Source organism: Tupaia chinensis, unplaced genomic scaffold (assembly GCF_000334495.1).
Source record: "Tupaia chinensis unplaced genomic scaffold, TupChi_1.0 Scaffold000573_1, whole genome shotgun sequence".
Classification (NCBI taxonomy): Eukaryota; Metazoa; Chordata; class Mammalia; order Scandentia; family Tupaiidae; genus Tupaia; species Tupaia belangeri.
The window spans coordinates 3,305,192-3,320,515 of NW_006160087.1; the positions used below are offsets into that span (position 1 = coordinate 3,305,192).

General features: G+C 60.9%; 2 protein-coding genes across 2 annotated transcripts in view; one reads left to right on the top strand and one right to left on the bottom strand.

Annotated features, from left to right (window-relative positions):
- The first annotated feature begins 896 nt into the window (after positions 1-896).
- PEF1 (penta-EF-hand domain containing 1) lies at positions 897-10,620 on the top strand. Its single transcript, XM_027775566.1, has 6 exons — positions 897-1,040; positions 2,130-2,577; positions 7,521-7,676; positions 8,166-8,309; positions 8,603-8,905; positions 9,681-10,620. Exons 1-6 carry the CDS (start codon positions 897-899, stop codon positions 9,908-9,910), a joined length of 1,425 nt encoding a protein of 474 aa, XP_027631367.1. The 3' UTR covers positions 9,911-10,620.
- Positions 10,621-12,705: 2,085 nt separating this feature from the next.
- The window catches only part of HCRTR1 (hypocretin receptor 1), an 11,872-nt gene continuing 9,253 nt past the window's right edge, over positions 12,706-15,324 (bottom strand). The window contains exons 6-7 of the mRNA XM_006158126.3: positions 14,707-14,828; positions 12,706-13,228 (exon numbers count right to left, since the gene is read on the bottom strand). Of these exons, the coding sequence (XP_006158188.1) occupies positions 13,038-13,228; positions 14,707-14,828 (313 nt within the window). The 3' untranslated portion in view covers positions 12,706-13,037. The remainder of the gene's footprint in view (positions 13,229-14,706; positions 14,829-15,324) is intronic.

The following is a 15,324-nucleotide window of genomic DNA, read 5'->3' on the forward strand; positions in this document are numbered from 1 at the left end:
GGCAAGGGTTAGGGTAAGTGACGGCCTTCCAGGGACCTCTCCTGTCACTCCACTCCAATCCCTTGGAGGACCTTGTCCTTTTTTTTTTTTTTTTTCCACTAGCCCAGGAAAAATGGGGAGCATGGTAGGGGGCAGAAATCACCCCCAGGGGGGATGGCCACACCACAGTCCCTTCTCCTCCATTCTTTCAGGATTTTGGACACGCATGCACATGTACTAGATGGGATTTTTAAGCCACCAGGTCTGCGACTCAAACCGTGCCATGTGGGATCCAGTCCCTCAACTTCCACACCACTGCTGGCTGCCCCTGCCCCCTTTTCTTTAGTTTGCTATACAGTGCACGCACTCACCAGAGAGACAGAGAGACAGGGAAGGAAAGTGAGAAAGCACCCCCGGGGGAGGGACCAATTGCAGTCCCTTCTCCATTCTTCCCTCGGGAGTTTGGGCATGCACACACATGCTCCCAGCGTGTTTTTCAGGCCACCAGTCCTAGGGCTTGAAATGTGCAGTCGGCTCTGTGGACCCAGCCACTTTACCCACCTACCACCTGGCTGGCCCCAGAGGGTCTTTTGAGTCTCTATGAGGGTTTCTCAGGGCCCCCTTAGAATGTAGCCTGCGAGGTGCCCCTCATGGCCAGGGCTCTGGAACCCCACCTTGCCTCAGCCTAAGCAACTTTCTTACATCAGTTTGATTTTATTTCCTCAAAGGCTTCTCTGGCTAAAACTTCATCGAATTGTGGTGCGCTCGCATCGGGCAGTATGTGCAGCCATGCGCCGTTAATTCGCGTGAGGAAGCAGCTCAGAGGTGGCCGCTGGCCCGCGGCAATGAGCTCAGCAGGACAGCAGGGTTGTGAGGAAGTCCCGGGACGGCTCTGCAGCCTACGGGGTGCTCCCGTGATGCCGAGGAGGGAGGTAGCGGGCAGCCCCCTTCGGCCAGGTCTCAGTCTGGCCTTAGCGTTGAGGGTGACCGTCTCGGAAGCCCTCAGACACAACCAGAAGACAAAGCTCTGGCCCTCGGCATGGGCCAGTGGTTGCCCGCAGGTGGGCCAGGGCACGTTAAGACAGCTCCATCCTCAGAGGTGGCCCTGGCCCTTAGTGTGGGCCAGTGGTGTGCCCGCAGGTAGGCGAGGGCACGTCGAGATGGCTCCATCCTCAGAGGTGGCCCAGCTGCTCCCTCTGGCCTTTTTTTTTTTTTTTTTTTAAAGAATTATTTTTATTTAACTTTATTTATTATTTTTCAGTTTGATCAGAGAGAGACAGAGAGAGGGAGTGAGAAAGCAAGTCGCCAGGTCTGGGACTCGAACTGCAGTGGGCCACGTGGGAGTCCAGCCCCTCTAACCACCACGCCACCTGCCGGCCTCCCTGCTGGCCTTTTAAGAGCAGGTTCCTGGCCTCCGACATCCCACCTAGTGGCTGGGAGCTGGGCCGGAGAGGGAGTGCCCTCGTGGGCATCCAATGCGCGATGCCCTGCACTTGGAGCCGGAGACCCAGGCTCTGGCCCCAGCCCTCCATGGGTCCGCACATGACCTTTCTGGACCTGAGACCCGCCCCGGGGAGCGGCTGTTCCTGGTGGTCACCGCGTGCTGAGGACTTGCTCTGTCTATGCTGCTCCCGTTCCCTTTGCACCCAATGTGAGGCGCGCTGTCCTTGCCCCATTGTAAAGCAGATGCTGAGGCCCAGAGAGCGTGTCCTGAGCTCAGTTAGCAAGTGGCAGGATGAGAGCCTGAACCCGTCCCTCTGCCTGCTGTTGTCCCGTACACACGGCTTCAGGGACGGGCTCCCCACCTGCCTCACCAAGTGAGGGTGGAGCTGGAGGGTGGTGAGGATGGCCCACAGTGGTTGGGTCTGTGCCCCAAGGACATCGAAGACATCATCTGAGCCTGATGAGGGTCTGGGTGTGCAGAGACCAGCCGTGCTGTGGATTCCGCACAGGTGGCACCCCAGGGCGAGCATGGGGGGGGGCTCCACGTCATTCACACGGCACTTGCCAGGCTCCCTCCTGCTCCGGGAGCCACGTGACATGGCCGAGCAGCGGTCCCAGCCCTCACGTAGCCCCTGGTCTATAGGACTAGGGTGTCGGGAGGGCAGGAGTCTGGCCTGCGGATGGGTGGGCGCCTTGGGTCACCATAGTTCCTTCGGAAGCCCCAGACTGCCCTGAGCTGTGGGACCACACCTTGCCGTCCCTCAGGGCCAGCTGGGAGGCAGCGGACTGCTCTGTGGCTGAGGGTTGCCACCCTGGCTGCTGTCCAGCCTCTCGTCCTGACCGACTCCTTCTTGTTCTTGCAGGGCTGCCCAGGACAAGCACCCGGAGCCCCTCCGGGGAGTTACTACCCTGGACCTCCCCACAGCGGAGGGCAGTATGGCAGCGGGCTACCCCCTGGTGGTGGTTACGGGGGTGCTGCCCCTGGGGGGCCTTACGGACCAGCAGCTGGTGGTGGGCCCTATGGACACCCCAACGCTGGGGGACTCCCCTCTGGAGCTCCAGGAGGACCCTATGGCGGTGCAGCCCCAGGGGGCCCCTACGGACAGCCACCTCCCACTGCCTATGGTGCCCAGCAGCCCGGGCCCTATGGACAGGGTAAGTCGAGCCTCGGGTCCCTGGGTGGTTGTCCTGCCCCTGAGTTGTCCGGGACCTGTGGTTGACCTTCCTGTGGGTGTGCAGGAGCATCACCAGCTTCCAGCTTGACTGGAGTCAGCAGGGCGAGAAGCCTGTCTGCTGGCTTTGCTGTGGTGACGCGGCTGCCAGGCTGTCCTCGGCTGAGTGACTGTTGTCTCTGCACGTGCCTGCCTGCGCCCCTGCGGGGGGTGTGGGGGGGTGCTGCAGAACTGCTCGGTGTGTCTTCACTCCAGGCCCTGCTGAAGGAGCAGCCGTCTGGGCTAGCCTTGTAGCAGAGGAAAAGAGCAGGAGGCTAGCAGGAACACGCCGTGCTGCGGGCATTCTGCCCTGACTGCCAGGCGTTCCGGCCAGTCATGGGTTTTTGGCCCAAGCCCGTCCCCTGGTGGAGCCTGACATCCACGGGGGGGACCGGTGCTCCCGTCCTGGAGGAACTGTGCCAGGAGGCAGGGTATGCGTGCCGCTGCAGGAGAGGGCGGAGCCCTGTCCCTGTGGGAGGGAGACCGGCCTGTGCGTGTAGAAAGCTGAGGAGGCCTGGATCACTTTGATCTGTCCGTTATTTCAGCTTTTTTAAAAAAGTTTTTATTATTTATTTGTTCCATCAGTGAGAGTGCACCTGGTAGGGTCTCAGTGTGACAGCCAGCCCTGGGTGGTGGGCAGGCACGTGCCCGATGCACTTAGGAGGTCTCTAGACTTGAACTGGGGACCTTCCCGGGTGGGGTCGCCTCGTGTGCCACCGTCTTGCCCCATCTTAGCCTCAGTGTCCACATCTCTACCATGGGGGCAGTGCCCCTACCTCACAGAGCTGATGAGGATTGCATGAGGCAGTGTGAGTGAGCTGAGCACCGAATCAGCCCATGGGAAGGGATTCAAGAGGCCAGCAGGTGGCGTGGTGGTTAAGGTGCTGGACTCCTGCATGGCCTCCCACAGTTTGAGTCCTGGACCTGGCAGCTTGCTTTCTTGCTTTTTCTCTTCTTCTGCTAAACTGCCCTATAGTAAATTTTAGAATAATAGCTAATACAAAGAACATATTATAAATAAAGTAAAATAAATGTTAAAAAAATAAAAAGAATAGCTAATAATAATAATTAATTATTTTTTTAAAAACACGACATTTGATCAGAGGACCTGTCCTGACCAATCTAAGCAAAGGTGGGTTTAGCATTTACTGCGCTGGCAGGTTTGACGAGGGCCTTACCATTAGAGGAGCAGGGGCAGGCGGGAGAGTGGTGGGCCGAGAGAGCAAAAGGTGCTCCACGGGGCACGCTGGCAAGGCCGGTGGGGTGGAGAGACAGGCAGAGCAGTGTGGCTGGAGACCACAGCTTGGCAAGGTTTCTGTGCAGTCTCCTAGCAGTCTAGGGAAGGTGAATGCCAGCCTCTGCTTTGGTCAGCTCCTTCACAGGAGTCTGGGCCACCAGCAGGGCAGCCTGGAGCCACTTGGTGCACCTGAAAGCCCTCTAGGGAGCAGCACTGCTGGGAGCAGGCAGCGTTACTGTGCTGGGCAGGTGGCCCTGGCGAGTGTTTAGCTGGGCTTCCAGGCGCTGTGAGCCCATGTCATGGCTCCTGTCCGAGCCCAGAGCCTTCGGCCATTTGCTTCCAGCTCAGCAGATCTATAGTGGGTCTCCCTCCTTAGGGTCTGCTCTCCGAGCCCGTGTGAGTGCTGGGTGTCCTCTCCCTATGACCTGCTCTCTGAGCCCATGTGAGTGCTGGGTGTCCTCTCCCTATGACCTGCTCTTCGAGCCCTTGTGAGGTCCCTGCAGGGAAAGGAGCCCTGACTCTGAAGCCTCGCCTTCCCTGGCCCGAGCCCAGATGGCCTGGAGCTGGTGCACCTTGGATTCTCAGCCGCCCACTTTCTGCCTTGCCAGTGGGGCTAGAGCAGTACTGTTACAGTGTGACCCATGTGTCACCTGCTTTTAGTCACCTGCAAGGCCCGCTTTGCCCCACTGAACCCAGAACTGAAGTTTGAGCACTGCTGCTCTGGCAGGTGGGGCTGACCATTAGAGATGCCGCTGCCCACAGGAAGGGTCCTGAGGAGCCCTTCTGGCCTGACCTGTCACCGAAGAGCCCAGACTGAGTGCTCGAACACTCGCTGTGTGTGCCACACGTTTGCCTTCTCCAGCTTAGCCCTCCGTCTCCCTTCTCTCCCTCTGTGGAGACCTCCCAGAGGCACACACTCCAGGCCCTTTGCTAAGAGCGCTTTTTCCTTTATGAGAGAGACAGAGGGTTTCTGTTTTCCGTCTTTGTTCCCCTCTCAGTTTGCTTAGGCCGCGTGTACTCACCAGAGACAGAGGCAGAGGGAGGGAAAGTGAGAAGCATCCCCCGAGGGGATGGACACACCACAGCCCTTCTCCTCCCGGGATTTTGGGCATGCACACACACCTGGACAGCGTGTTTTTCAAACCACCGGGTCCAGGACTTGAACTGCATAGTTGACCATGTGGGATCCAGCCCCGTTAACCACCGCACCACTGGCTGACCCGAGATAGGTGTTTTTGACAGGAGTTTCACCATGACAGGGTCCTCGTGCCCCAGCGTCCCTTTAGCCAAGATGACAGGTGCTCAGCGCCGAGCCCAGTGTGGTCAGGCTGGGCCGAGAACTAGACCCGGCCTCCCGTACGGCGTCATTTCCCACATAGCAGGGCTGTCTGTTCTGCAGCAGCTGGATCCAAGAACTTCCTTTTTCTGTTACTCAGTTAAAAGCCCTTACGACCCGCAGGAGTGGCTTCACGTTAGGAGCAAAATCGGTCCTCAGAGGGACTACCTTTACCTGAGTCACACAGGATAGTAAGGATCAGCCGGGACTTGAATCCAGGTCTGCTTCGATTCCAAAGCCTGGGCCCTTCTGTACACACCACACAGACCACGCTGTTAGCGATCCCCTGCCCGGGGCTGTGGCCCTCTTTCCCCTAGACAGCACTGTTTTCAGGGCGGTGAGTGCAGCCTGCCTGGACTTCCCATCCGAGAAGACAGACGAGACTAGCCAGCTCCTCGGTCAGCCAGAACTTTCCCCTGGCCTCACCACTGGCACTGCCCCCGGCTTTCTCCGGTACGTTTGCATATAAAGGAGGCCCTGGGGCTGGCAGGCGGTGTGGTGGTTAAGGTGTTGGACTCCCACACGGTTGACCACGGTTCAAATCTTGGACCTGGCGGCTTGCACTCTCTCTCTCTCTCTCTCTCCCTCTCTATGTCTCTCTTCCTCTCTCTCCTTCTCTCATCAAATTAGAAAATAATAAATAAAATTAAATAAATAAATATTAAAAATAAAATAAAATAAAGGAGGCCCTTTTGTAGCCAGGTAACTCCGTAGGTTTCCCGATATGTGGAACTGGCTCCCTGCTTCTCCACCTTCATCAACCGCCCTTCCCTCCATCCCTCAGCTTGCCTTCCCAGAGAATACACACGCAAACGCACATACATACATACTTACAGACATGCACATGCACACGCACATATTCACAACACATACTTATATATGTATGTGTGCACGTACACACGTGCACACATACATATATACACACACACAGGTGTATACTTATCGGTTATTTAATTAGGTTCAGGCAAGAAATTTAGAACACGAATTTGTGAGGATAAGCTCCATTTGTAAGGGCAGACACAGACCACAGGTAGCCCTGAGCTGAGGAACAGCTTTGATTTTTGGTAAAATGTGTGAGCTTCCTGGTCAACCTTGCGCTGCTCTGAAATCTCATATTTCTCTTTGTGTCGAAGACCTCACCTTCCTGGTGTCTGGGCTTGCACGGCTTCTTTTTCGTGAAGTAAGCATCGTAAGGTGCTCTGGGGCTTTCGCTTTGTGAACACCAGTTTTCGTGGAGGTGGCGATGGCAGATCCCTGGTGTGTTGTACGCCGTGGCACTCGCCTGCGGACCGGCGGTCCAGTCCCAGGTAGCAGCCGCTGCCCGGCTGCTTCAGGAGAGTGGTCAGCTCGGGCCCGGAGTGGGGCTGGCTCACAGCTTCCTCACGTGCTGACTGGAGGGCTTTTGCCATGGCTCAGCAGCTTTCAAGGAACATCTTCAGTAGGGTAATACCTAGGCGTTTTGCGCAGCTCAACCGCCCGGGTACCACCATTCTTGTTCACGCCGACTGGTTTTGTGACAGTGGCAAGAACTTCTCCTTTATCTTGCAATCCTGGGTTTGCTGGCCGAGTGTTTCCTCTTGTACAGGCCTTCCTGCTGGATTGGGGGTATGTGCTGATGCCCTGGACTCGGATGGGGTTTTGGCTGTAATGGAGCTTCCCCTTCTTGGGCTTTTTTAGCCTCGGGGTCACCCCCTTTTTTTTTTATAGAGTTTTCGCTATAAGGTGCATGTGTACTGGAGACACAGAGACAGAAAGTGAGAAATCACCCCTCGGAGGGATGGCCATGCCACAGTGCCTTCTCCTCTTGGGATTTTGGGCATGCATGCACATGCACCCAGCGTGAGTATTAAGCCACCGGGTCCGAGACTCAAACTGCAGTTTGAGTGTGTGTGACTCCAACGTACCCATTTCGCCATCTGCTGGTCCCTGGTCACCCTCTTAACCTTGTCCCTGGCATCAGCCTTCTTGGCTTCAGGTTTCTTAGTGTGCTGCCTCTCAGCTTTTCCACCTGTCGTCTAGTGGAGTGGGAAGGATCCCGGAGAGTTCTTAAATGCTGGAGGGGACAGGCCACTGCTCCTTAGAAACAGGCAGAGAAGGGACCGAGGCGCTCCAAGTCCTGAGGACTCAGGGAGCAGAACTCAGCTGCAATTACTCGTCCACACTGAGGACGTGCCCTAAGCCTGCCAGCTGGGTGGAAGGCGGGGTGGGTGTGTGAGGCTCTGTGGGCAGGGGAGACCTGGAGCCAGGTGCTCGTTCCCAGCCTCTCTGCAGATTGGGCCTTGAGACCTGGCTCCGGCTCCGACCCCTTCTGCAGGGGGCGGCCCTCCCGGCGTGGACCCCGAGGCCTACTCCTGGTTCCAGTCAGTGGACTGCGATCACAGCGGCTACATCTCCATCAAGGAGCTGAAGCAGGCGCTGGTCAACTCTAACTGGTCCTCGTTCAACGACGAGACGTGCCTCATGATGATAAGTGAGTGAAGCCCTTCTCCCTAGGCTGGCTGGAGCCGGCAGAGTGGCCCGACAGTGGGCAGCCATCCTGAGGGGAGAGCTCTGGGCCGAGAGGACCTCAGGGAGGAAGCTAGTTCAGATTCCCTGCATTGAAGCTCTTCCCCGCGGCCTTCTCCAGCTCTAGACCCTGCTGAGTTCCGGGCTGACTCGGCTTCCCACTCCCGAATGCGGAAGCAGACTCCGCCCTGTGGGGCAGGGCAGCAGCCGGCACGGGCCAGGGTCCTGGGGTCAGTGCTGAGCCTGCAGAGAAACGCATCCTGGACAGGGTGTGGCCGAGGGTGGTCCCGGAGGGAGGCGGGCGCACCACGTGACAAAGGTGTCTTGGGTGAGGCCCCGGGCTCCAGCCTGTGCTTTGTGGAGGCTCCACTAGCCTGGGGAGACAGCTGCTTAGCGGGGCCGAGGACCCTGGGCTTCAGTCTCAAAGCCGTCCCCCTCTCCCTCCGACCCGCAGACATGTTTGATAAGACCAGGTCTGGCCGCATCGACGTCCATGGCTTCTCAGCCCTGTGGAAGTTCATCCAGCAGTGGAGGGGCCTCTTCCAGCAGTATGACCGGGACGGCTCGGGCTCCATCAGCTCCTCGGAGCTGCAGCAAGGTGAGGGCTGCCGCAGGGTCTGTGGGCAGGCAGGGCCAGGCTTCCTCATTCCCCGAGACACACCCCAGCTGTCCCTGCACTACGGGTGCTGTGCACGGTGCGGGCCGTCCCTCCCCACCAAGAGCTGAGGCAAGACCAGGGCAGGGACCAGAACCCGCTCTGGGCTCCCTGGTGCTGGGACTCCAGCGGTGCAGGGCCAGGCGGCCCCAGGTGGAGCTTAGGGAGGGCGCTTGGCACTCTGAGGCACGTAGAGACCAGTGAGCTTGGCTCTGGTTCTTCTGTCCAATTCCAAGCATGTAGGATGGAAAAAGCGCTGCACAGGGGCTCAGAAAGAGCCACCTCTGCCAGAAGGCAGTCTCCCCAGCTTTGGGACCCGGAGCATTCCACCCAGGTCGGATCCAGCCAGAGACGCAGCCTGGGCTCAGGCCGTCAGTTAGCGGGCCGGCTGCTGATGGAGTTGGGAGAACCCAGCGGGAACCTCTGCCACCCGTGCCTGGGCCGCAAGTTTCAGAGACTGAGGAGGTCCGTGGGGTGGGGTGCGTGTACCCCACGGACAGAACCGATCCCTTCTTTTGCCAGCTCTGTCTTGGATGTTGGTAAGGACAACACCGAGAACAAAATCCTTACTTGTCGAGTGCGCGTGTGCTCCAGGCGCTGTAATAAGCGTCTTTAGAGCCTCCCGTGGTCTCTCTTCCCACGTGCTGGGCGCTGTTTATTACCCGCCGCTCCCCTCTTACAGCGGAGAAGACCGAGTCACTGAGTAACTTGCCCAGGGGCCTGCCCAGCAAATGGAGAGCTGGGATCGTTGCCTGGGCGGGCAAGATGCAGAGGGCAGGGGTGGGGGCGATGGGGGAACCCTTCCAGTGACCTTGGCATGGCCCGCAGAGTCGACTGGGGAGGGGTGGGGGTTTCATTAAAGTGGCTCTGAACAGGCCTTCCCTGTGTGCCGGGCATGAGCTGAGTGCTGTGTGCGCCAGCTCCCAGCCGGCTCCCACCGTGAATACTCCCGTGAGGGTTGACAAGAGGAGGCCGTGCGGCTGAGCAGCTCCCCCAGCCTGCCCTTCCCTACAGTGGGCCCAGGGCACTTGTCAGATTCTCACAGATAGACCACTGTCATTTCTGGGACCCCATGAACCTGATAGAACAGACAGTAATGGAGGTTTGGAGAAAGAGATGGGGTCTTCCAGCTACGGGGCTGTCCAGGCCGAGTCCCTGCTGTGCCTCTGACACCTGGGCAGACTCTTGGGGCTTCTCGGTGGTCCTCATGCTCTGGCTCTCCTCGCAGTGTCCTCAACGGCCGTGCTCCGGCAGCTGGTCGCGGAGGTGCTCACGGCAGGTTTCTGTGTCTGTTCTGTGCACCTCGCTCCCCAGCTCTGTCTCAGATGGGCTACAACCTGAGCCCCCAGTTCACCCAGCTCCTGGTCACCCGCTACTGCTCCCGCGCCGCCAGTCCCGCCATGCAGCTCGACCGCTTCATCCAGGTGTGCACCCAGCTGCAGGTGCTGACCGAGGCCTTCCGGGAGAAGGACACGGCCCTGCAGGGCAGCATTCGGCTCAGCTTCGAGGACTTCGTCACCATGACTGCTTCTCGGATGCTGTGACCCAGCCCCTCCGTGGGGGCACCCGGGACCTGTGCTGCTCCTTAGCGTAGGAGCGGCATGTGGGCCTCTGCTCTTGTCCTGCCCCTCCCTTCCTGGTACGGCAGCGTCCCCAAAAGGGCTGGGAGTCTCGTGTCACAGCCGCCAAATAGTGGGCCAGGCAGAGGCCACAGGCTGGGCCTGGCCTAGGCTGGCTGGAAGGTGGATGTCCTGTCAGCCCTGCGCTGACCTAGCCTTGCAGCAGGAGCAGGAGCGGCCCTTCACTGCAGTGGGGTGCCTGTCCAGTCACCTGGGCTTCGGCCTCTGCCTTTCCCTCTGCCCTGGTGAGTGGACACTGGCCTCCAGCCCTGACCACCGCAGACCACTTCTGCCAAGTAGACCCTGACCCTTCATGGGACCATGAGCCCACGGGCACCACACCCACGCCCGCACCCACATGCCCTTACTTCAGGCCACCCGGAAGCTTTCTGGGTGTCTTCGGCCAGCTACTGCCCTCCGTAGCGTGGCGTAGCTCGGCCCCTCACTTGCCTGCCACGCTCCGCTTGGTTTCGGTCCCCAGGGACAGTTGTTACCGCCTGCTGCCAATGTTCTTCTGTTTCAGATGTTTTGTTTTTTTCATTTGGGGCCAAAAGTGCAGTGAAATTGTGAGCTTTAATAAAAGGACAAGCGTCTGGGGTGGCTCCCCCACCAGAGCGCCCCAGCTCCAGGCTGTACATGGGCATCCCTTTGTCCACTCGTGTGCTCTGTCGTTGGGGAGTGTGCGTACGTGCTCTGTGAAGCAGCAGGAGGGGGCACGGCCCTCGGGACCGCTGTCACACGCCAGGGGGCGGGGTCTGGTCCAACGGAGGGGAGCTGAGGGGGCGTCTCTTAGCCCGGCAGGGCTGGCCTGGGCTGGAAGCAGCAGCCCCGAGCCTCACAGATCGGCCTTGCGTCATCGTTGGCCCTAGCTTTACCTCCCAGGCCAACTCCGCTTAGTCCGCCAGAACTCGTGCTCTTCCTGTGAAGCTAGACATTGGCACGTACCACGGAGCTTTAGGTCCGTGTGTTCCGGTTCTACACCAGTACTCCATGATGAACCGAAAAATTCCACCCAAGGCTGAAGACACCGGACCTTCTGGTTTGCCAGGGGCCCGATCATGGGGTGTTTGGCGGTTCTGTGGATTTTCCAGGTGAAGAGGAGCGCTCTGAGGCCCCAAACAGGCCCTGCTCCCTGTGATCGGTGGGAGGGAAGGCGGCTGTGCCCGCCTGCAGGCCAGGGAAGCCCAGCGGCGTTTCAGGCTCAGTTGGGCAGCCTGTCATCTGGGCTGGGTCCAGAGCCCCAGAACGAGATGCAGCTGGGTGCCTAGAGCTATGACTACCTGCAAGGCTCCCTGGGCGTCTGGCCGGCTTCCTGCGACAAGACCCAGTGCCTTCTGGGTAGTCTGCCTCTTCCGGGACGGCTGGCAGCCCCTCTCTGATGTGGGTTGTAAATCCTGCCATCCTGACATCCACTGGCTCTGCTTTTCTCCCTTGGACCACCCAGGATGGCCCTTGCTGCTGCATGCTGGCCTAGACAGTGGGGCCTGCCACCCTGCTCCCCCAGTGCCCTCTCCCCTGAGAGCCCTGGGCCCCTCAGCAGCTCTTAGTGGGGTCTGCTTCCCTTGGTACCCAGTCACCACCTCCGTTTTCTCTGGCTCATCAGAGACCCCCAGAATGGACGCCTGAGGCGCCCCAGGGCCAGCTTCAACCCCAGAGTGGAACTGTAGCCAGTGGAGGCAGTGCCTGCCCTTTGATCTCGGGCCAAGCACCTGCCCAGTGTCGTCAGTCAGGGCCCCGCACCGTTGTGCTCAGCAGGGCTGAGGAGCCTTCGCCCTGGGCTGGCCCTGGTGGCCACAGGCGGTTCTGTGCCTGGGCCAGCCCTCACAGCCCTGTGCACACTGCACTCCCAGCCCTGCCTGTGGGCCTCACGGGCAGCACTGGCTTCTGAGGCCAGTGGGGGTGGAACCCATTCCTGCAGCAGCTGCCCAGGGGGTGGGGTGTGCAAGAGGGGTGCAGGAGAGCACTGACAGGCCACGCCTCCCGCGTCCTGGCAGAGGGCGTGCTTCTGCACTTCCGGGCTGGGCTGGTGGCTGGGCGCTGTCTGCCTTCTCGGTGTGCAGCTCCGTTGGCCAGTCAGGCAGACCTGCCCGTGCATACATGCTGGCCTCTGCTGGGTGTCGTCCTGGGCTGCAACCAGGTCAGGGCCTGGCTGCCCCGTGGTCACCTTGGGGGCAGCCAGAGCACTTCTGGCCAAGTCCGTGTGGCTTTCTTCCTTATCCGTGAGTTCATAGACACAAATGCAAGCCGTGGTTTCCAGGAAGGCGAAGATAGCAGTCTGCCCACCGCTGTCTGCCCACCCTACCCCTACCTTCGACAGGCGCGTGGGCCCGAGCGACAGTGCATCCAGGATCGAGGTCCTGGGCGTCAGCACTGGCACCTCAGGAGGAGGCGGCAGCGTGCGCGGGGCCTGGCTGTGAGCCCGCTGGTGTCCAGCGTGTGGGTCAGGTGGGAAGGGCTGGCGGCCGGAGTGTTCCAGGGCCTTCCCTCCCCTCCCTGCAGCTTGGCCCGGCCCTCCGCTGCTGGCCTGGGCAGCACAGGCTCTGTGCAGTGACGTGGCGGGAGAGTGGTCCCAGTGCAGTGACGTGGCGGGAGAGTGGTCCCAGTGCAGTGACGTGGCGGGAGAGTGGGTCCCAGTGCAGTGACGTGGCGGGAGAGTGGGTCCCAGTGCAGTGACGTGGCGGGAGAGGGGGTGCCAGCGGGGCCGTGGGGGGAGAGGGGTTGCCGGGCCTTTCATTACGTTGCTTCTGGCTGCCGGCCTCCAGGCCTGCCAAGTGGCCACAGGGAGAGTACTCTGTGCCCACAGAGCCGGCGCCCCGGGGAGTGCCGGGGGAGGGTGTGTGCTGCTCCTGGTGGATGGGCCGGGCCAGGCGGCCGACAGCTGGCCAAGTACAGTCCTGGGCTTGAGGAGACCCCGGGCCAGACTGAACGCCTGAGGGCCTTGTGCGTGTGATGTCACAGACTGGTGTGTGGGAGGAAGGCCACGCCCGGCCGGTGGCACAGTGGGTGTGGCCAGGTGAGAGCCCGGTGGTCATGAGCTCCAGGCCGCCCTCCCTCAGGGCAACACTGTGGTGACGCCGGTGAGCACCACGTGCTCGGAGACTCTGGAGACCGAGCAGCGGCTCTGCGGGGACAAAGACTTGTGCCTGGCAGAGGTGCGGCGACTGGGGGCCTTCAAAGAGCCACAGGGACCCAGGCTAGGCAGGCAGCAGGAGAAGGCGGCCTTAAACTGCTCCCGGAATTTGCCTTGATTGGGAGACAAGAGATAGCCGTTGAGAGACAGGTGCTGCGGGAGGCCTGAGTCCAGGGCCGCCCAGGGCCACCCCGGGCCACCCAGCGACGCCGGGCCCAGGGCCACCCAGGGCCACCCAGGCACCCAGGGCCACCCATGCACCCAGGGCCACCCAGGCACCCAGGGCCACCCAGGGCCACCCAGGCACCCAGGGCCACCCACCCAGCTAGCTGCCTGCCAAGGGCGGGAGAGGGGTTGGGACCCGGGCAGCCCAGGGCAGCTGCAGGGGAGCTGGGGACAAAGGCGACTGTCTCTGACTCCTGGCTGCGCTCTGGCTCTGCCTGACTCGGGCCTCAGGTCCCCCTGCCCTCCTCGACACGTGACAGGCCTCGCTCTGTCGTCAGGCCTTCCCATCTCCCTACGATGATGAGAGGCACCAGCAGCTGCTACACATGGGGTCACGTTGCCAGGCACCTCAGCCGCCGGCTCCCAGGGCACCCCACACCCCAAGAGGCTGCAGTCCTTCACCCTGACTTCACAGAGCCCCTCAGTGCAGTGGCTTGCCCTCCTGGCCAGAAGCCAAACCCACATAACTATTGGAATGCCAAAGCTCTTCTCCAGGGGAGGGAGCCGGTCGGTGGAGACCCCACCCCTAGTTCAGGTGTGCCGAGGAGACCTTGGTCGTGTGTCACCCTGCCAGCCCCCTTGCAGCACAGGGCCAGGCTCACAGCAGGTTCTCGGTAAACAGGACAAAGGCTTGTGTGGCAAAGGCTTGGGAGGCCGCCTGCCCCTGCCTGCCGTGCCATCTCATCTGAGCTGAAACCGCGGCCAGCCCTTGGTGAGGACGTCTGGTCTCCGCAAGTCCTCCTGCTGCCCTCTGACTCTTTCCAGCTGTCAAAGATCCTTGTGTCCAGGCTTGGACAGGCGTCTGGTTCTTCAGAAACCTGGTTCCAAACGCTCCTGCTGCCCGGAGCCTGGGAGGCCAGGCCAGTACCCTCTGAGACGGGGCAGTAGGGCAGGGGTGGGAACTGGGTAAGCAGGGGGAGGCCCAGGATCAAGTGGGGGCTGGTAGCCTCAACTTCAGAGAGGAGAGCGGGAGGACTGGCCTGGCCACTCTGCCAGCATGTGTCCAGAGCCCGGGCCACCTCTGCTGGTGACCTTCCTTGACCCCAACACCTAGGCAGGGCTCCTGGGCCCTCTAGGGAAGGCGCACCTCTTCCCACGCTGACCCGGGAAGCTGGGCAGGAGGCCCTGTGGTGCATGCCCACAGGGCGCACGTGAGCAGCCTGGCCCTGCCCCTGCGCCCACTCACCAGTGTGGAGTCCGCATGGCGGTCCTGCACACAACCGCGGTGGCAGTGTGGCCTGCCTCCCACTCAGACCAGTGCTCTTGGGCGGGGCCGAGCCTTCGCTCGGGGGCCCCTACGTCCTCCCCACCATCCCTCCTTCAGGTCGGGGTGGGAGACGTGCTCCCCGTCACCCGGGCCGCTCACCACTGAGGAAGCTGTAGATGACGGGGTTGGCGGCACTGTTGGCGTACACCAGCCAGTGGGAGAGGGTGAAGCAGGCGTAGACGGCTTCGCGGTCGTGGGCGTGGCGGAACATCCCGAACACCCTGGCAAGGTGGACAGTCAGAAAGGGGGTGCGCATGGGTTTGCTGCTCACAGAGCTGGGGCTCCCAATGCGAGGGTCCCCTGCTGCTCTGTCCTCCAGGCGGCCTGGACTGCAGTTCTAGGTGCCCAAGCACAGAGTGGCCAGAGTGGGCCGGGAGCAGGGACCAGGTACCCCTGCTCAGCCACCTGCCATCCGACCCTGGGGGCCCTCAGCCCCTACCCCACCCTTCCCCACAGCAGCACGGTGAGTCAGCACCCTCTGTTCTCACATGGGCTCAGGGGAGTGACGGGACATGAGCCGGCCACACGGCAGGCAGTGGCCTCTCGTGCCTGGCCCGGAATGCCGCCCCTCCGACCTGCGTGCCTGGTCCCTCAGTTCCAGTTTTGGCTCACAGGTCACTTTCTCTCTTTTTATAAAACCGTCATATCTACGAGACAGAACTCTGCGTTACTGCTGCTCTGGCCTGCCCTGTGTGCTTTCCTCGGCCGACCCCCCCC